The sequence below is a fragment of the Gobio gobio genome (assembly GCF_949357685.1).
Source record: "Gobio gobio genome assembly, chromosome: 4".
In the NCBI taxonomy this organism is placed as follows: domain Eukaryota; kingdom Metazoa; phylum Chordata; class Actinopteri; order Cypriniformes; family Gobionidae; genus Gobio; species Gobio gobio.
Window position 1 is genome coordinate 39715115 of NC_137100.1, and position 21183 is coordinate 39736297.

At 37.8% G+C, this 21183-nt stretch overlaps 2 protein-coding genes across 4 annotated transcripts; both read left to right on the forward strand.

Moving 5' to 3' along the window:
- Positions 1-204: 204 nt before the first annotated feature.
- Positions 205-12521, forward strand: glipr2 (GLI pathogenesis-related 2). 3 transcript variants are annotated; one of them, XM_079813687.1, is made up of 13 exons: positions 205-848; positions 3361-3387; positions 5879-6091; positions 6385-6462; positions 6545-6727; positions 6947-7075; positions 7506-7715; positions 7916-7993; positions 8079-8261; positions 8476-8598; positions 9234-9452; positions 9541-9618; positions 12083-12521. In XM_079813687.1, exons 2-13 carry the CDS (start codon positions 3381-3383, stop codon positions 12241-12243), a joined length of 1662 nt encoding a protein of 553 aa, XP_079669813.1. In that variant the 5' UTR covers positions 205-848; positions 3361-3380; the 3' UTR covers positions 12244-12521. The 3 variants fall into 3 exon arrangements, with proteins under 3 accessions (XP_079669813.1, XP_079669812.1, XP_079669814.1); XM_079813686.1 differs by having other exon boundaries at positions 7503-7715; positions 12083-12519; XM_079813688.1 differs by having other exon boundaries at positions 592-848; positions 5882-6091; positions 7503-7715; positions 12083-12519.
- Positions 12522-16194: 3673 nt separating this feature from the next.
- LOC307125919 (tubulin beta-4B chain) lies at positions 16195-19210 on the forward strand. Its single transcript, XM_079816161.1, has 4 exons — positions 16195-16347; positions 17600-17708; positions 17796-17906; positions 17999-19210. Exons 1-4 carry the CDS (start codon positions 16291-16293, stop codon positions 19057-19059), a joined length of 1338 nt encoding a protein of 445 aa, XP_079672287.1. The 5' UTR covers positions 16195-16290; the 3' UTR covers positions 19060-19210.
- Positions 19211-21183: the final 1973 nt, after the last annotated feature.

The window sequence follows — 21183 nt, forward strand, 5'->3', positions numbered from 1 at the left end:
GAACTTTTGGGTAAGTCACAGTTTACTTTATTTTGCTATCCACACTTACATCAACTATAGTGTCCTGCATCCACTAGTAACAAATTATATCTGTTGTCTGACAAAAAATGTTTTGACTGTAACTACTCACTGTGGGTGACAAAAGGAACAAAAACGTCAGTGGAAGTGCCGCAAATAGAGGAAGTGCTATCGCAACATGCAAGTGCACAACACTGAAAGAGAGAAGATAGCAGGAGTGAACATGACATGAAGATATGAAATTTCACAAGATTGAACAAGTCAGAGCTTTGTTCTCCTGTTCTTAATGGAATTAAAATTAGTTTGTGATGATGAGTGTGTATGTGTGCGTGTGCGTGTGTATTTGTTTAACCTACATTGTGAGGACCAGATGTCCCCAGAAAGATATAAAACCTCAAATGTTTGACGTTAAGGGGGCATTTGGTCAGGCACTAAAACCACACTGAAATAATGTTTGAATAAAAATGCAGAAAGTTTGTTTAGGGGTAGGGTAAAAGTTAGGGGATAAAAAAAAAATCATTAGCTTAGTATAAAACCATTATGCCTAAGGAGAGTCTAATGATATAAAAACAAGTGTGTGTGTGTGTGTGTGTGTGTGTGTGTGTGTGTGTGTGTGTGTGTGTGTGTGTGTGTATTTCAGAGGGAACCTGAAAATGTGGGTCCGTGTGTGCAGTAGTGCTCTTTCCTGGTCTAGGGGCGTTGCATCATTTGACAGATATATAGTACGTTGATTTCACAGCTAGTCAGCAAGATACAGCGAAGGAGAGAAAGAGAGGAAATAGACAGCGTTTAAAGAAAGACATTCCTGCCTTGGGGAGACTTCAGGACAGGTATGTTTGCATTTTTTAAGACTATCTTTGAGCTATTTGTCAATATGATTACCAATACCATTAGACAGTAAAAACAACCAATGTAGTGGCCTAATCCATTTTCAAATAAATAAATCACACACACAAGACACTAATGCATGAATCAAATAGTGCACTGCCTGATGCTTTAATCATTTTGGCCTTAGACACCAATTGTGTTTGTCGCAGTAATGCAGTTTCCTTTCGAGGTAGGTCTCTCGACATTGCGTCACTAGCTGACGCTTTGGGGAAACTCCTTTCTCTGAAAATGTTAAAGCCTGATTAAATCACACAATTGCAACTGAAATAGTCAATGCTGCTTGCAGCAAGGGGCTGGTCAACTCGCTATTTAGCTCAGTGTTGAGAGCTATTGCCTCTGAATCTTTCTTCTTCACTCGGCTATGCTGTCTTCGAGGGCCACCTATCGCCCGCCATTGAGATACGCTCTTCAGGGGACGGTACCTGGGCTGCCGTTCCTCTGCAGAGTTCCAGTGAGCAGCATGGATAACCACTGCCTCTCTACCTGGGCTGCGGCCACGCAGATACAGTGCTACACGAGTTTAACGACCCTCAACGAAGGCCTACAAGGACTTGTGTATCGAGCTTTGTGGGCTCAATTCCCACATTCTCCTCACCCCTTCACATGATATAAGCCGCCCCCTGCTTTCGAGCAGCGGCCTGCCGCATATAGAGTGCAGAGAATTTTTTGGCCTCTCACTCATGCGTCATAAGCAAGCCATTGCCTCAGAGGAGTGGTCTGTCCCACTTACTCATTCACACGATATATGCAGCATTATCATTTTTATCAATTCGCTCCCTCAAACTGCTCGCACTGGAACAGATCCTCTGGCAAGTTGGCCAGGTTATCTCATACATACTTACTGGTATAATGCCGTGGCCATAGCCCTGTGTTGGGCGGTGCTGAAGGCACTAGCGCCGCCCTGGCCGATTGCCAGCTGACTGGCTGAGTGTCTCCATTAGGTCCAGTGATCGACATAGGGGGAGCTTGACACTCTCCTGCCTACTTATTGTTACCTGCTATGGCATGCGTTTAGGCTCATTCCCGTTTCAACTCTTATTTTAGATTTGGGGATTTTTACACAGCAGGGATTTTATACGTTCCTCAAAGCGTCAGCTACTGACGCAATGTCGAGAGACCTACCTTTAAAGGGAATGTCTCGGAATATTTAACGTAACCATGGTTCCGAGAATAGGGAAATGCACAAGTTGCTGTGTAAAGCCTTCTCACAGTCTTTACAGGTGTGCTCTCGTCGTAGAAAGATTCTGAGGCAATAGAGCTCGTGCTGAGCTATATAGTGGGTGGACCCACCCCTTGCTCGAGCGGGCGAGTGCTATTGCATTTTCAATAGTGTGAATCAATCAGTAACCTGAGATTGAGTAACCTGAGATGTTTCTGCCAATCTTAAGTCTATGCAAATTCATTATAATGATGTCCCATCAAACCGTTTTCACTCTAATAAACAAACCACACTTAAGAACAATCTAGTAAGACAGACAAATACAAAAATGTTTCTTTAAGGCATGTTCTGTGGTTTTTCAAGTTCAGTTCCACTTAATTTGAATGCAGTCTGACTATGCAAATCACAAACCATATCCTATTCTGCAGCTCAGTGTAGCTGTCCAGCAACAAGTTTAATGTTCAAATGTGTCTTAAGAATAACCATAGTCTTGCGACCGAAATTTTTTTGCTCTTTCACTGACTGACTGAGAAGCACCATGGCAGTTTCCTGTCACATGTACACAAGCACACACGGACATCTACTCACGAAAAACAGAAATGAAACCTTTTTATGTGCAAACCCTAAGTATGGTATAGTTAAATTCGGTCAAGTGGAAAAACAAACTGGTCAACATTCCAGTCTCCTAGGGTCACAGAGAGCATACAATGACTTGGTTCTTTTGACAACAAACTCAAAATATTAGGTTAGTTTAATTATTTTAACATAAACAGAAGTGTATTAGGTTAAAAATACGAATGTGTCTGTGAGTATGTATGCATAAGTATATCTGTTGGCATTTAGCTGTAGTCTGAGCACTTTAGTTGTACAGTATGTCGTCATCATTTGCTGACACAGTTGTCAATGCAAGCACTTCTTATTCCAAGTGCACATGGGTTACTTTTCAAGAAAACATCTTAATTAAAAAAAAACCTTCAAAGTATATCAATCAAAATGTAAATGCATATTACATAAAACTAATATCTTGGGATGGCTGAGAATGTGAGATTGAGAGAATGTGATGTTTCTTGTTTTTTTTTTATACACATTTTATTTAATAAAACTATCTATGAGGAGTCTAACTCGACACTAGTTAAGTGAACAGAGTACACTTCCATTTTCTCTTGTAATTATATTGATTTAGAAACACCATTCAACATCTCTCCTGCACAGATGCAAAGGGAGTGGTTCAGATATTTTCTCTGTGACAATTATCACTGTGGTGTAACTGCTGTGTTGATGTGTTTGTTTTGCAGTCTCTCACATAGCTTTTTGGATGGCAGGTGAGTCTAGACAACTTTTTTCAATCTCAAATCTATTTTCCAATTAGAACTCGCTCTCTCTATTTTTGGTGTACCAGCTTATTAATTAATTAAGTTTGTTAATTTATTTATTTAACATTTTAGCAGCATATATCCAGTTTTACCTTAAGTAGGAGAGCAGGGGGTTGCAAAATGGGGCAGTTGCTACATGGCTTATTTCTCCAATCAGGAATGAGCTAGAGAGATGATATTCATAATACACATGCTCAGTTAGCGGCTAGCCACATGTGACCATTCGTTCGGCAAAATATTAATTTAAAGTCAAAAAAGTCAAACAAATTGTGTCATATTGTCTAAACTTGCGTGAAGAACTGAAAGTCATCATTTTTAATCAGTGTTTTCTTAGCTTCTAAAAGACATAGCTAGCATGTGTCAAAGCTATATTGTGTTTTATTAAGTTTTATAATGGCTGTCCATTTAGGGACAGTCGCAGACATGCTGTTGCAAGTGTCCCTAAACACAACATTGATGTAAAAGCTTGTCATAACATAACAAAATTATAATTGTATGTATTAATAAAGAACCCTGTTAATAGTAAGGAATCTCCCCTTTATTAAGTAAACAGTTTTCTTTTTATTTAATAAAAAATTATACTGGACATACATTTGTTCTGTGTTTTCAGTATGCCACAACCTAGGCTGACCATATTTTGATTACCGAAAACCAGGACACTCGGCACGGCAATGAGATACTCAAATGATACTCGAAGTTTAATCAAAGATTCCTTATTAATTTCAATAAATTTAAAGTATGCCTTCTCTGTATGGATAGAACATTGTAATGTCATGGCCAGGACAGAACTTGAAAACATGACATGTCCTGGGAAAACAGGACGTTTGGTCACACTACCACAACCACAACCACAAGAGAGCAATGCACAACAGATAGGCGTGTCCCTCTGTTCTGATGTTAGCAGCAAACACAGTGAAGCATAAAGCAGGACAAAGATCTAAGGCAAAACACTTTGCCATTTGCCAGATGCCACATTACCTTATAAGAATATATCCCAACATTCACTTAAACACACATAGTTCAGTAATCTTTCACAGAAGTATTACATTTCAGTCAAAATTATTTTGTATTGTAATAATTTACCAAAATGTTTTCATTTACTAATCTTTGTCTTTACACAGCCAATTCAACTTGACCCTGTCTGTGAAATAAAGTAAAAGTAAAATAAATATATCTGAAAATGATGTTAAAGCTACACTGTGTAACTTTTTTAGTTTATTCTTTGCTAAAAACACTTAGTTCTTTCAAAAATATATCTGCTCATTAATATATTTACTTCTTTCAAGTAATAAAGTATTCTCGTAAGTTTATAATATGCCATTGAAAATACATACGGGTGAGGGGTTCGAATGCCGGTCGCCATGTTGCCCCTCCATCTTGAAAGTACATTAGCCAAAGAGGGACATACCCGTAAATTCAAGCTTCGCCTTTCGCGTTTTAACACTCGATGGCATCGTGTCGACGAGGTCGAACTGGACATAGATATCCATAATAAAGGCTAGATGTCTTATGGCGGAGTCTCTAACGTCATCACCGGCGGCCATCTTGTCACATGCAGGGCTCTGTGGTACCTGATGATCTGCATGAACACAAATACTCTTATCTCACTGAAATCTTGAAAGATTTACAAATGATTTGGTTTCTTACAAACGTTATTCACGTGGCTATAATTATGGATGCTTGAACAAATTATGAATAATTTTTCATAAGTATGCAGTGTCATAACTACATCTCTGACGTTTATAACAAACCAAACAGTTTGAAAATCGGTAGAAAATTGAGCAAGTTATGGTTATTTAAAAAGTGCAAACACCATTAAAACAATGTTACGAGTGAGCGAGCTGCCTGTGACAAGATGGCCGCCAGGTGCAGACGTCGACCTCCATTGGCCAGCAGCGCGGACGAGACATCTAGCCTTTATTATGGATATCTATAACTGGAAGCCATGTTAATCTTGGACTAAATCGGCCACTGTAGGAGTTCAAATGAAATCGGAATTGAGAGGAACAGAAACTAATATTCACTGGATGGTCATATACGTTTTCACCGCTAGATGGGGGAAAATATCACACAGTGTAGCTTTAAAGAATGATTTTATTAGATTGTAATGAATGTTGCAACTGTCCCTGTGGACTGTTGCAACAGTTTGGGTGGGTAGCTGAGAGATGTGGGTATATTGTATTCAAATTTTGGCTTTCCAATACAGTGTCTGAGAAATGTAAAAATAAATAAAAAGATGACCCAAGGAAATGTTAAAAAAAATGCTTTCCTCGTTCTCCCCCTTTTAGTTTTAACATAGTTTATCCAAAATCATCTGACTATGATGGTTTACACTAAGAGTCTAAGAGTAATTGAAATAAACTTTTGTACAATATATCACTTAATTTTATAAAACTTTTTTATTTCAGCAAATTATTAATTAAACTGTGCTTTTCTCTAGCAGGCAGTAGCTTTGAAGCTGAGTTCCTACAGGCTCACAATGCGTATCGCAGACATCATGGAGCCCCGTCCCTCACCGTAAACAAAAACCTGTGCCGCTCCTCTCAGGCATGGGCGGAGCATCTGCTGTCAATCAAGACTCTCAAACACAGCAACAAGGACTACGGCGAAAATCTGTATTATGCTTGGAGTTCAGCTACCAAAAAACTCACAGGTCAGCTTTCTGCTCTCAAAATCACTAAATGAGTCAAAAAAAAAATGTAAGAGGGCAAACAAACGTCCCATAAACGCTCATATCCAGTCCAGACCGCTCTTTGCCAAGTGGAGTGCACTATAATCAGATGCAGGCATTGTGCAGTTGTCAAAACTTTCTAACTTCATTACAAGACACTGAACTGGACATATATAAAGCATTTGTGTTGTCTTTTAATAAATTGCATTAGTATTGCACACTATGGTGTTTCGACCTTAGGCAGAAACAATTGCATACCTTTTTGTTTTGTACAGGACGTGAGGCAGTGGAAAGCTGGTACAGTGAAATTAAGGACTACAACTTCGGCAGGCCTGGGTTCTGCTCCAAAACAGGTGAATCCATCTGCAAACACATTTGATTGGTTAAGTTGGCACTAGTCTCTTTGACAATACTGACTCCTAGTGGTTTCTCCAGGTCACTTCACACAGGTGGTGTGGAAGGACACTAAAGAGGTGGGGATTGGACTGGCTACTGATGGAAACACAACTTTTGTAGTGGGTCAGTACCTCCCAGCAGGAAACATCACAAATGTGGGTTATTTTGAAAAAAATGTCCTACCGACAGGCTCCAAAGTAGACTTAAAGCCCACTGGTACAAGTGAGTACTCTTTCTAGTGAATGGTTATTTCACCGTATTCAAATCATGATATTTATGAAGACTTTTGTTGAATATTTTTTCTATATCCTTAATATTACATTTTATAAATAATAGTAATATTTTTTATTACTGAGAAATGTTACAGAGAACTTCAAATATTAGATATAGTTTATGCTCATTACAGTATAGTAAAGATTTGATATATCTGGCAACATTCAGCTGTCAAAGTGGGACCAACGGAGGGTGTATCGGGCATTTCTTCAAACAGAGCACCCTCAGTTCCTCGCAGTACTGAAATATCACCATCAGGAGGGAGAAGGGATGTTCATGTGCCAACCAGCTTAAAGGGTAAGTTTAGTTTGATATAGGTAAGGTACCTCAAATTCAACACAACTTGTTTCATCTAAATATAGTATAATGATAAATAAATGGCCATTAAATGTATTTTAAATTGTGGAGCTTTTCTTCTCAGCATTTTTCTTCTCAGTCCTCTTCCTTGCACAAATGCAAACACACAGAGTAATGGATTGTGGTTAAAATGTACCTTTTGGCATATTTATCTGTCTAGCCGTAATGCAAATGAAATGTGAGTCCATTCTTTGTACTGTTGTTTTATGGTTTCTGAAACAGAGCATGTACGTGCACCGCAATACTTTTGAAAAAAACCAAACCCACAAATGACTGAGGATGTTAGAATGAAAAATTGTCTTTATCCTTTCAGTCAGCATGGGATGTGCTATCTGCACATCAAATAACTCTTTATGTTTGTTTGTAGCAGACAGCAGCTTTGAAGCTGAGTTCCTACAGGCTCACAATGCATATCGCAAACATCATGGAGCCCCGTCCCTCACTATAAACAAAAACCTGTGCCACTCCGCACAGGAGTGGGCCAAACACCTGCTGTCAATCAGGACCCTCAAACATAGCAATGGAGATCATGGAGAAAATGTATATTACGCTTGGAGCTCAGCTAACAAAAAACTCACAGGTCAGAGTTTAGTAGCTACTCAGTTTATAACATTTGCTAATGTTTTGCTCGCTCACCTTTCAGTCGGGAATCTTAGATTTGAAGTCTTTACATAAAATTGGAGCTTGGGTCATTTATTTTGAAGCAAACATTTCATTACCAGTTGTGTGTCATGATCTTGTTTGCACGTTTTCAAAATGGCATGTTTGTATTTTATACAGGACGTGAGGCAGTGGAAAGCTGGTACAGTGAGATTAAGGACTACAACTTCAGCAGGCCTGGATTCACCTCCAAAACAGGTGAATCCATCTGCATTGCAAACACTCTCTGGAGTGGTTAAAAGTTTGCTCTAGTCTCTGTTCTGACATCTGGTGGTTTCTCCAGGTCACTTTACACAGGTGGTGTGGAAAGACACGAAGGAGTTGGGAGTTGGACTGGCCACTGATGGGAACACAACTTTTGTGGTGGGTCAGTACCTCCCAGCAGGAAACATCAGCAATGCTGGATATTTTGAACAAAATGTTCTACCGGCAGGTTCCAAAGTAGACTTCAAATCCACCCCAACTGGTGAGTCTGATATGCCTACATGTGCAGGGATAAAATACTGAATATATTTTGTATGATTATTGTATAAAGTAGATGTATATTGAAAGTGTGATAATGAACAATTTGTATTGTGTAAATATAAATAAAGTATGTTTAAATATATTTAAATTATATGTAATATAACGTAGTGTATAATATTCACAGAAAGTTTTAAACACATTTATTTTGTGTTCAGCTGACAGAGTTGGACAAGCGCTTGGTGCTCTCAGCATCAAGTCAAACCAATTACCTTCATCATCTCACAGTTCTGGACCAGCACCATCTAAGAATCCGTCTCCACAGAGCAGCAGCGCAGAAGGTAAGCAATGACAACATGAATGCCTCAAGAAACTATGGAGGCCCATTGTCTGCCACATACGAAAATAAAGCATGCTTTGATACATCACAGTTATGACATATAGGGTCAGATTTACTAAATGGGGCAAATTTTCATGAGAGCAAAATTCCAAAAAAGCGATGATGGGAGTGGAAAGTTACGCGTGATCTACTGACAAAATGCAAATGAAAGAACACAGACGCAGCCAGATCATTTCGCTAATTAGCGTCTGGTTTAAGACATGCTTTTTGGGGGCGTTAAATCATTTTAATGGTTTTGCATCTATTTGACCGTAGCTGAATAAAAGCTTCCTTTCATGCCAACTTGTCCTTACTCAAAAACTATTATTAGTTTTAATGAGTATAGTTACCAGTAATTGGTCATTAGTTTGAGAAGATCAGCTCCTACAAAGACTGCTTTGTGGAACACTTGCAATTAAAACAAAATAAAAAGACACACAGTCAGGTCCATTGTTTTCATTTTGCAGCACTATTTGATGGATAAGCTTGTGCACGAACTAAAAAAGTTTTTTTTTTTTAAAGTGATGTTAAAAAGACCTTAGTTTCAACTCAAAAGTCTCATCAGGGTTAACAGCTCTTTCTTTTCCTGTGATGAAGGTGAGAGCTTGTCCCAGTTTCGTCAGTCTCTGCTTGAAGCTCAAAATGATTACCGGCGGCAACATGGGGCACGGCCTCTCTCGCTGTGCCCCATCCTCAGTAAAGAGGCTCAGGATTGGGCAGCACATCTGATTTGCATTAACGCCCTGAAGAACAGCGGCAAAGGTCACGGAGAGACTATGTCTTACAAATGGACATCCAACATGGTGTCTCCTACAGGTAAATTGGTTAAATGTGTCTGTATAAGAATTATAGCACACCAGAATGATGAAGTTAATAGAAAAACTCATATTTTTTTCAACTATAGGAAAAGAGGTTGCTGAATCATGGTACAAGGAAAATGTGAAGTACAATTTTGCAACCCCTGGCTTTCAGAGTGGAACTGGTAGGCTATTAATTTTGCACTCATATCAGCTGAAGAGATGCAATGGTTATAGCTGTAAAATAAAATGGCAAATATTGATTCCAAGTGTATATGTTAAAGGGTTAGTTCACCCAAAAATGAAAATTCTGTCATTAATGACTTACCCTCATGTCGTTCGACACCCGTAAGACCTCCGTTCATCTTCGGAACACAAATGAAGATATTTTAGTTGAAATCTGATGGCTCAGAAAGGCCTCCATTGGCAAAATGCACTGTATACTCTCAAGACCCATAAAAGGTACTAAAGACATCGTTACAAAGTCCATCTCACTACAGTGGTTCTACAATAACTTTATAAAGCGACGAGAATAGTTTTTGTGTGCAAAAATAACCTAAATAATGACTTATATAGTGATGACCGATTTCAAAACACAGCATCATGAACCTTCAAAGCGTAATGAATCAGCGAGTCGAATCATGATTCGGATCGCGTGTCAAACCGCCAAACTGCTGAAATTTGGCGATCCAAACTGCTGATTCGGCTCACTGATTCATAACGCTTCGAAGCTTCATGATGCCGTGTTTTGAAATCGTCATCACGTCGTTATTTAGGGTTTTTTTGCGCACAAAAACTATTCTCGCCGATTCATAAAGTTATTTTAGAACCACTGTAGTGAGATGGACTTTGTAACAACGTCTTTAGTACCTTTTAAGGGTCTTGAGAGTGTACAGTGCATTGTGCCAATGGAGGCCTTTCAGAGCCATCAGATTTCAACTAAAATATCTTCATTTCTGTTACGAAGATGAACGGAGGTCTTACGGGTGTCGAACGACATGAGGGTAAGTCATTAATGACAGAATTTTCATTTTTGGGTGAACTAACCCTTTAACCCTCGTGCACTGTTCGATTTCTGGTTACACCCCTTATGATCCGGGTCAAATTGACCCTAATTGGATTCAATACAATTCACTATGAAAATACACGATGAAAAAACACATACAATCAGGTACAAACAATTAACTTTTAATATAAATACTTTTCACACATTACAAAGAATAAATAACTGAATTTACAATTTATAAAAATACTTTTAACCATTTTTATTTTTATTTTTAAGATTGGCCCTTGGGACACTTGCCTTTATACATTTAGAACAATACTATCTTAGTCTAAACCTAAAGTAATCTTGACCAACTATATAGCATTTTAAAGCTTTCAGACTCTAATTTTCATATTTGGTGACTGATTTTCAAAAGTGATGACAGAGCAGGAGATAAATAGCGATATATTCGTCATGTGTGATGCGGTACCAAACTATAACGCACGTTTTGACTCTTTCCATATGTTTTTTTTTTATATGCATTTTAGAGATTGAATTCAAATCAAATATTAACATTACTGCCCAAACTACTTCTCAATAGGATGTCTACTTCATAGATATTTTGAAAAGTATGAAAATGTAACGTTCAGATCACTCAAACCATATATGGAAATCGAAGAGTCTACATGTCATCTAGTGGAAAACGTTGGTACTGCGCACAAAAACTTTTTTATTTTTTTTGAGATATCAACCTAAAATTTGGTACAGAATTTGTTCTGATATTTAGCTTTGATTTTCTTGAGGTTTTAGAGTTGAAAATGTATATTTTATATTAAATAAAAAAATATATATATGTTATATATTTTCATGTTCATAAACTTCTATAACTTGTTTTAAACTTTACTTTTACGACTTATACAGTGATGGCCGATTTCAAAACACTGCTTCATGAAGTTGTTAATAGTTGAAGAGCTCTGAGATGCAACAAAGTGTTTTGTATTTTGTGTCTGTACAGTTTCTTTTGAACAGCTGTCCTATATGGGTCAAATTGACCCACAAACAGCAAGAGTGTATAAAATTTTGATATGCACATTTCACAACGCATTATCATGTTGAAACTTTTCATGCATGTTAATGATCCTAAATGAGAAAAGGTCACAGAATTTCAAGAAAAACAATGTAGGTTAGATAGTATTTCAGATAGATTGAAAAAGAAATTATAGCTCATTTTTACCATTTGTGGCATACAAAAAATATTTCTGTATTGAAAAAATGGGGAAAAGCAATTTTTTTTAACTTCATAGGTTAGTAAAAAACTAAAATAACAAAATATAACCAAGAAATGTTATTATTTTGGGTCTCTACAATTGCCTTAGAACATTAAAATATGCGGGTCAAATTGACCCGTGAACATCACGAACGTAACAGTAAATGTGTGTGTATATGTCAAAACACATCAGCGTGTTGAAACTTTGCATGCACGTTCATGACCCTAAATGAGAAAAAGTAAAAAAAAAAAAACATAGGTTAACTGATATTTCTGACAACTTAAAAATCAAAACGGGTCAAATTGACCCGCAACATAACACAAGGGTTAATGTTAAATTACGGATCAAAGACAATATCATTAAAATATACCTGAAAAAACTTTTATATGTGCACAGGTAACTTCACCCAGATGATCTGGAGGTCTACAGACCAGGTTGGGGTGGGCCTGGCATCAGATGGAAAGGGCAAGTTCATCACTGTGGCCTTTTACAAACCTTCTGGAAACATCACCAACCCTGGCTACTTCCAGGATAATGTCAAACCTGCTGGGAGGTGATCTGCTGAATAAGAAAGATTAAGGAGCATAAAGTTCTAAAGCACCTTGTTCTAATGGTTCATATATATATATACAGTATATATTCCCATTCTTTTCTGAGATGGTATCCACTCGTTCACTGTAATAAGAGATAGTGTGTATGTGCTCTTGAATGATCCAGGATTTGTTAAATGGGAAATTACTTATAATGTATAGAAAGATAAATCCTAATAAAAAATCCTAATATTTTGTACTAAATAAGACATCATTAAATGAATGCAAATGTTCTGTCCATGTAGTTATTTATCTTTAATGCAGTCTATGGTGTGAATGATGATCATGACAAAAAATATTTTTAAAAACAACAATTTAATATTATATATTTTATATATATATATAATAAGTATTTTACCTCTTCCCCAAACACATTCACATAAATTGCATTTTCATACACAAATCACTGACATTTTGCATCTGACGTGATCACTTTTCTTGCACAGGCCCAGAGAGATTGGGCGGGAATGCAAAACTGAAATGCCAAGGTGTCATATCACATTGTGTTGCTGGAGACACATGAGACGCTCTTATCTTCATTTATAGATGCCCTCCTTCATGAATTACATGAAGGTCAAACAATTGTCTGATAAACTGAAATGTATATACCTACTATGGTATACTTACTTGTTGAGGTTTTGTTTAAATACAGCAAACGTTGGCCAAAACAAAAATAATAAAACTACATTATCAATAATATAATTAGCCTTTGGGATAAAAGTATGATTTTAAAAATAACATAAGAAACATTGCATTGTAAAACAGGAGTATGCAAAATAGTGTCGAGTGACCAACAATATGCAAGGCTGGCATTGAGGACTTACTCAGGTCCATGCATTTGTTAAATTTTTTTACTTGATTGTGTTTTTGGGTCTATCCTAACTTTCAGAGACATATGACAACGCAACAAATGTTTTTTTTTATATACATGTTGATTGTTGAATAGTCCACAAACAGAAAAATTATCTTTGTTTTGTGTTTCCTTGACCATGAATATACAGTACAGTTGCCCCTGTATCACTGAATGAGGCTTCATTGTGGGGAGAGTTTCTATAGCAGTACTGCTGCCGTTTCTATAGAGCTGTTTTTGTTGTGCTGGAAGAGGTTATCTTTCCTCCTAGGGATCACCAGCAACAGTAAAGAAATAAAAACAGGCTCAAGCCTTGCCAAAATAACCTGTAAACCTGTCTGGTACACAAGACTAAAAACGAATTCTATATTTATGTGTCTAGTCAACTTAAACTAAACTAAAGAACTTTCAGGTCAAAAGCTGCAGGGAAGTATTCGTCCTGATGCCCTACTTTGCCTATTCAAAGTTATTGCCAGGCTTTTTGTTCTGTTAAAAAAATGTGCGTGCGTGCGTGCGCGTGTGTGTGCATGCAAGGCAGCTGCTGCCAGTGATGTTACACTTTGAATGTTAATCAATAATGCAGTGCATAGTTTTGCCTTACACACACACACAGAAAACCTCTCAAATTCAGACTTTCCCAATCCATGAGGGAATACCTAAGTCATACATTAGTGCCCTAATTTTGATGAGTCTTTCTGCATATTGAGCAGAGGACACACATTATTAAATATCAAATAATAACTAATATCTTGGAAACCTATACATTACTATTCAATTTTGGGGGCCGGTAAGAATTCGTAATACTTTTGAATGTTCACCAAGGCTGAGTATATCACTACAATTTAAAATAACTTTTTTCTATTTTAATACATTTAGTCCTGTGATGCCAAAGCTGAATTTTTAGCAGCCATTTTCCAAAATTCAGTGACATGTGATCCTTCAGAAGTCATTATGCTAATTTCGTGCTCAAGAAACATTTCTCCTTCTTATTAGCTGTAACCGTTTTGCTGCTTATATTTTTGTGAAAGCCTGTTTTTCATGATAAGCAGAGTTCAAAAGAACAGCATTTATTTGAAATAGAAATCTCGTCACTATTGATCAATTTAATGCATCCTTGCTGAATGAAAGTATTAATTTATTTTAAAAAAAGAAACTTTTGAACTGTAGTATTGATGGTATTGTGTTAAGTTGCTCAGACAGTTATAGTTTTATCAACTAAAACAGTATTTAGCCTAATCAGTTTAGTGCCTAATCAAGTAAAAATGGTCTAATAACATGATTTTGCTGTTTTTTGTGGTCTGATAAAATGCTGATGAATAGACTTGATTATTATAATACAAAGGTTGTGTTATACATCAACAACCACCATAATCGTAAGATCGTAAGTCCTGCTGTGGAAATTCATTCTACCTTCATCATTATCCCTGTTCCGTTTTGTGTTTGCTCAGCCTACGGTATGTGTGCTTCTGATGCATGAACTAAATCCCCTCTATAAGGATGTATTGCACCTCTGATGCTCATAAATAATTAAATGATGCTGCACATCCCACTTGTGCTGAGACATTCAGGGATGGCACAATACTGATCTACACAAAGACTTGGTTGTATTAGAAATTGAAATGTATATATTTGTGTGTGTGTTTCTGTCTGTGCCTGTGTTTATTGACAAGTTTGTGTCAATTTCAAGAAAGATGAAACTGGATCAAAGATATAAATTTCAAAGCAACGGCTACTATAAATATTTTCTCATGCTCTCATTCAGTTATTTTCACCAACAGCTATAGATCATTATCTGAATGGGTCAACTAATAGAGGTGCAGGGATTGTAATCTTATTCAGGAAATACAAAGATTTACTGTAGGAAGTAGGCTTTACGTTTTTTTGTTATCTCTATTTGAAAAGATGCATATCTCAAACAATGAGCAGGTTAGGGTGTGGACAGTGTTGCTTAGCTACACTACAGCAAAATAGGCCACTTGTTACTATTTTACATTTTGGTGAATCATTTGTATATATTTTCATTCAATGTGTTTACGCTCCACTGACAGTCCATAAAATCAAACATGAAAATGGTTAATATTACCATGAATTGCATAAGTTCAACAATATGCAAAATCATAGGAAAATGGACCCTTTTGGCTTCTAAATATTGGCCAAAGATGTTTATAATAAGTAACATTAATTGAAAAATTTGAGCTGGTACACTCTAAAAAAAAAGGCTCGTAATCATAGGGGAACCTTTTTTAGTGCTATATAGCACCAATTTTGGTGCTTCAGTGGTTCTTCAGCGGTTCTTCAGAGGTGCTATATAGCACCTTAGTCAAAGAACCGGTGAAGAACCTCTGAAGAACCGCTGAAGAACCTCTGAAGAACCGCTGAAGAACCACTGAAGCACCAAAATTGGTGCTATATAGCACTAAAAAAGGTTCCCCTATGATTACGAGCCAAGAACCATTTTTGGTGCAATATAGAACCTTTTTTTTTTTAGAGTGTATGCCTCGACTTAACAATTACCAAATGTGAAACAAATTATTTTTCAGGATAGTGTAAAGCATAACCGTTCCACAATAAAAGAGAATATTTGCCACATAAGTAAGCACATAAGTAAATGTGCATGTAATTATAACCAACGTTGAAATGCTTTCGCTTTATGTTGTTGTTAAATTATAATTAATTAGAAAACTCCTATGCATTTTAAGTTAAGCAAACGCATTCAGTGTAATGTATGTACCAAATTAACAAGTCCAAACAGGCAATGCTCTGTTTGGTGTAGGTAGGTGTGCTTGGTAACACGATTCTCAATGAAGAAAAAAAAACTATTCTATTCAATGATAAAAGCAGGTGCGTCTTCGGTTACCAATACAAAACGGTTTCTGTGTGAGCCGCGTTGTAACCATTGGCAACAGATTACAACATCTCTAATCCAATCAAAAGCAAAAACTCCATGAGAGCGCTTGTTCCTCGACCAATCAAAAGCGGACGGAGACTGATTGACGTTTCGCTCATCCACCTGTGTTTAAATGCGGAGGTTGGCGTTATTTAAAACTGAAAAGCGTTCGCTGTGCTGTGCAGAGTTTGGACGACGCGCGGTGGAAGAGGGTCCACTCAACTACGTGTGTGTGGTTTTTTTTATGTAAAAAGTGCCTTTTCCTTAACGATTCAACATGAGGGAAATTGTTCACCTGCAAGCTGGTCAATGTGGGAACCAAATCGGTGCCAAAGTGAGTGTATTGATTACTATATTAGGCCAATGAAGGCTAGTCGCGAGGGACGTGACGTTAGTTTAACTTATGCTGTATGTGTGTATAACTAATTTCCTGACTATTACCGTAAGTTACTTAACCAATTACCGTACGATTATATCGATTTCAGTATCAATTCATAGCCTGCTGTACATATAAGATTATATCGTATATCGATTTCAGTATCAATTCATAGCCTGCTGTACATATAAGGAAATAAGGATATGTACGTTATTAACATTTTAAAATTTCCCATTTAAAGAAATCTAGTGTTTGATCATATCAAAATATTTATTAAAATGCAAAACTGCAATACTTTTTTGAGCAACTAGATTAGATACATGATTAAAGAGCCATAAAGGCACCAGTGGGTAATGGCATTACAAATGGAAATTATTATTTTTCAAGCCACAAAATGACTCTAATTTGCCTCTTTGAATAAGAATTATCTAATTCAACCTTAATACTAATTGTAATATAAATAAGAAAAATATTAGAAGAAATATTTTAAGTGGTCAGGACCATAATTATTGCACCGATAGTATTTAGTACCAAAATATCTCAAAATATTCAATTAATATTTTTGAACTAAAATATAGAACATTTATTCAATTGAAAAATAGTTAAGGTGTAGCCTATGGTCACATTTGACCATCAATGTGTATGAGTGTATGAGGGCTAAATACAGGAAAAACATTAATGTTAACAATGTTGCATCTCCATCACTCTCTATAATAAAACGATCCTGTATGGTTGACGTAATAATCAATGCACACTATGCTGTACTGTTTACCAACACTTGCTGCAAACACCTGAAGTGGAGATGTTGTGTATCAAGCCATTCAAATGCATTGACACAGCGCTAGAAGTATTGAGAGCTCCGTGGAGCACGTGACCGCGCGCGCACCCGCGAGATGAGAGAGGGCATGTCGCATCTCCGTTTTTCAACACTCTGGCTTTAACTGTTATGCCATATTAGCGCCAAAACGCTATTTATTGTTTGAATTTCGCATTAAAACTTAAACAAATCTAAAAGCATAGACTTTGTTTAATATCAAAAGCAGGTTTGGCAGTTTGGCGTGAGATTAAGTTGGGCAGCGTGAGAGCGTGAGACAGAGCCTGAAAGCGTGAGTGTAACGCCAAACGCGTGAAATTTGGCAACCCTGAACACTTTAAAACGTAAGTGTCGAAATTGTTAATATAAGTTAGACTCCTTTTCTTCTGTGGTCAGTTTTGGGAGGTGATTAGTGATGAGCACGGAATTGACCCGACAGGAACTTACCATGGAGACAGTGATCTGCAGTTGGAGCGGATTAATGTGTACTACAATGAAGCCACTGGTCAGTTTGCATTTGCAATATAATAACTTAACAAATGCCATGTCAAATTTTAAATTAAGAGGGAAAATGTGTGCTTTACTGTGACAGGTGGAAAGTATGTTCCTCGTGCTGTTCTTGTTGACCTGGAGCCTGGAACCATGGATTCGGTGCGATCTGGACCATTTGGGCAGGTCTTCCGACCTGATAACTTTGTCTTTGGTAAGCCTGTTTTTATATGCCATTTGACTGAACGTTAAATTCTTGATGTTTAAATTTTGAACAAAATGAGCATATTTTTTTTTCAATCATAGGTCAGAGTGGTGCTGGAAACAACTGGGCCAAGGGTCACTACACCGAAGGTGCTGAGCTTGTAGACTCAGTTCTTGATGTGGTCCGTAAGGAAGCGGAAAGCTGCGACTGCCTGCAAGGATTCCAGCTCACCCACTCCCTTGGAGGAGGCACCGGGTCCGGCATGGGCACGCTCCTCATCAGCAAAATCCGTGAGGAGTACCCAGACCGCATCATGAACACTTTCAGCGTGGTGCCCTCACCCAAAGTCTCAGACACTGTTGTAGAGCCTTACAATGCCACGCTGTCCGTCCATCAACTGGTGGAGAACACGGATGAAACTTATTGCATTGACAACGAGGCTTTATATGACATTTGCTTCCGTACACTCAAACTCACTACGCCCACCTACGGCGATCTTAACCACCTCGTGTCTGCCACAATGAGTGGGGTCACCACATGCCTGCGCTTCCCCGGCCAGCTCAATGCTGACCTGCGCAAACTGGCCGTCAATATGGTACCTTTCCCCCGTCTGCATTTCTTCATGCCGGGCTTCGCCCCCCTCACCAGCAGAGGGAGTCAGCAATACAGAGCTCTTACGGTTCCTGAGCTCACACAGCAGATGTTCGACGCCAAGAACATGATGGCTGCTTGTGACCCCCGCCACGGTCGTTATCTCACCGTGGCCGCCGTTTTCCGAGGCCGCATGTCTATGAAGGAAGTGGATGAGCAGATGCTGAATGTCCAGAACAAGAACAGCAGCTATTTCGTGGAGTGGATCCCCAACAATGTCAAGACCGCCGTGTGCGACATCCCGCCTCGCGGTCTCAAAATGGCAGCCACTTTCATCGGCAACAGCACCGCCATCCAGGAGCTGTTCAAGCGTATCTCTGAACAGTTCACCGCTATGTTCAGGCGAAAGGCCTTCTTGCATTGGTACACGGGTGAGGGGATGGATGAGATGGAGTTCACGGAGGCCGAGAGCAACATGAATGACTTGGTGTCAGAGTACCAGCAGTACCAAGACGCCACTGCAGAAGAAGAGGGAGAGTTCGAGGAAGAGGGAGAGGAGGAGCTTGCATGAAGAGTCGACCGCTCCAGTTCTTGTTCACTGTTGTTCTGTTTCCTTATTTGTTGGTTTGTCTTTTTTTGTTCTGATCTCTTCCTCCAAAGCAGCTAAAAAGCTATCGAAGCTAGCTTCCTGCAATGTCTAATAAAACTCTGAATTTGATAGCAGTCCTTTGGGGTGTGTTGTCAGTCTTTGGCCTTTTTTCTTCCGGATGTTTTAGTGACTGGTAGACGATGCTCTATTCAACTTTACATTACTAATGTTATATTAGTTGTCCTTCATTCTTTGTGTAACTCTACAGAATTTAGAAAAATAATAAAATGGCAAGATTAGTGGTTTCTTTAATTACAGAAACATTACATTTTAATACTTGCAGTGACAGTAGTGCAAACTAGATGAAAGCCATATTAGTGTGCAGCTCATTCAATGATAAAAGACTGCCATCTAGCGTTTAAAATAAGACTGGTAGATTTCAAAGTGTTTTTAAAGCTTTATCTTCAGGTGAGAAAATGTATCTCCATAAGTACATTGGCGATTTAATCAAATGGGGCATTGACAACAGTGAAAGTGGCATGTGAAGGCCAAGTATGGTAGCACATACTCTGAATTGGTCCAATACATGTAACTCATCCAAGTTAGTGCACACATTAGGAGCAGTGAAGAGTGAACACACGCGGCAAACCGTGGACTAAACTCTAGTGGGCAGCCATTTTGCTGTGAGCAAGCTAGGTGAGTTAGTCTGACTATTTAGAAATCTTAAAATGGTAACCCTTCACAATAAGGTTGTATTAGTTAACATTAGTTAATGCATTAGTTAACATTAACTAACCATGAACAACACCTTTGTTACCCATTAGTTAATCTTTGTTAACGTTAGTTAATATCTAAATACAGCTGTTCATGGTTTGTTCATGTTAGTTCACAGTGCATTAACTAATGTTAACAAGATTTTAATAATGCATTAGTAAATGTTGAAATTAACAATTGCTTTAACTAATGCAGTTAACTAATAAACCTTATTGTAAAGTGTTACCCTTAAAATATACTTTAACATAGAAACTAGTTTAAAAAACAATCTTTAAAAAGCATTATTCAACATTGTAGATCACAGGCCTATATGCTACATTAAATACATATGAAATAATTAGATTAAATCAAATTTCGGAATGTGCATTAAATGTACGCATTTGTCATACGCTTTTATTCAAAGCGACTTACAGAGCATTACACTACTGATGCATTTCCTGGCGATCTAATCCATGCTTGGCGTTGCCAGTATTTTCTACAAAGATAATATAAAAAGCTTCAGACTGCAAATATTAGAACTTGTTGATGCGAATTTCTTTTCTTTTTTTACATAGAAAAGGTGTTTCACGTTTCAATTGATCATACACATTCAACACAATTAATACGTTAATGTGAAATACAACGTCTTTTACATTGTGTCGATTTTCTGTTCTCACCAGCAGATGGCGCTAGAAAGTTATTGAAAATGTCGCTTTCGCTTATGAGATTGAGTGTTGGTTGGAGAAGAGGAGAGTTGAATCAGTTGATGTGACTGGTTCACATTTCTGCCGAAGTATTCTCTCCATACACGTGAAAAGGTAGGCTATGTGAGACAGATTTACACAAAAAAACTACACATGTAGGCTAGCCTACTAGAATATGCATAGACAATATGGTATGGCCTTCAACGCTACAAAGTTTTTCATAACATTTGCATAACAACTCTGCTGAATCGCGTCCACACCTTTATTAATCTTAGATGTGATTTATTGTGCTAAAATGTCATATACAATCTTGTCACCAAGACGGTCTAATTATTAACTTGAAGCTCTCTCAATGCAACGAGGATTACATTAATTAACGTGACACAACAATCTGGCCCAATTTCATGGAACATTGAAGGAAGGAAGCTCCGAGTGGAATTGCAGTCGACACCAGAGCAGAGGGGGAAGGAACATTAATTGAATCAACTAGCTGTGTTGTGAGTTGAAGATCGCAGAGGAGGGCTTCATTTACTGAGTAATGGTGTCTTACAGTGTTTAGAAGCTTCCAGTGACCATTGACACTGCCTTTCTCTAAATCAACTTCCTGTAGGTTGATAGTAGATCCTCATACGTCTACAGGCCTTGCATA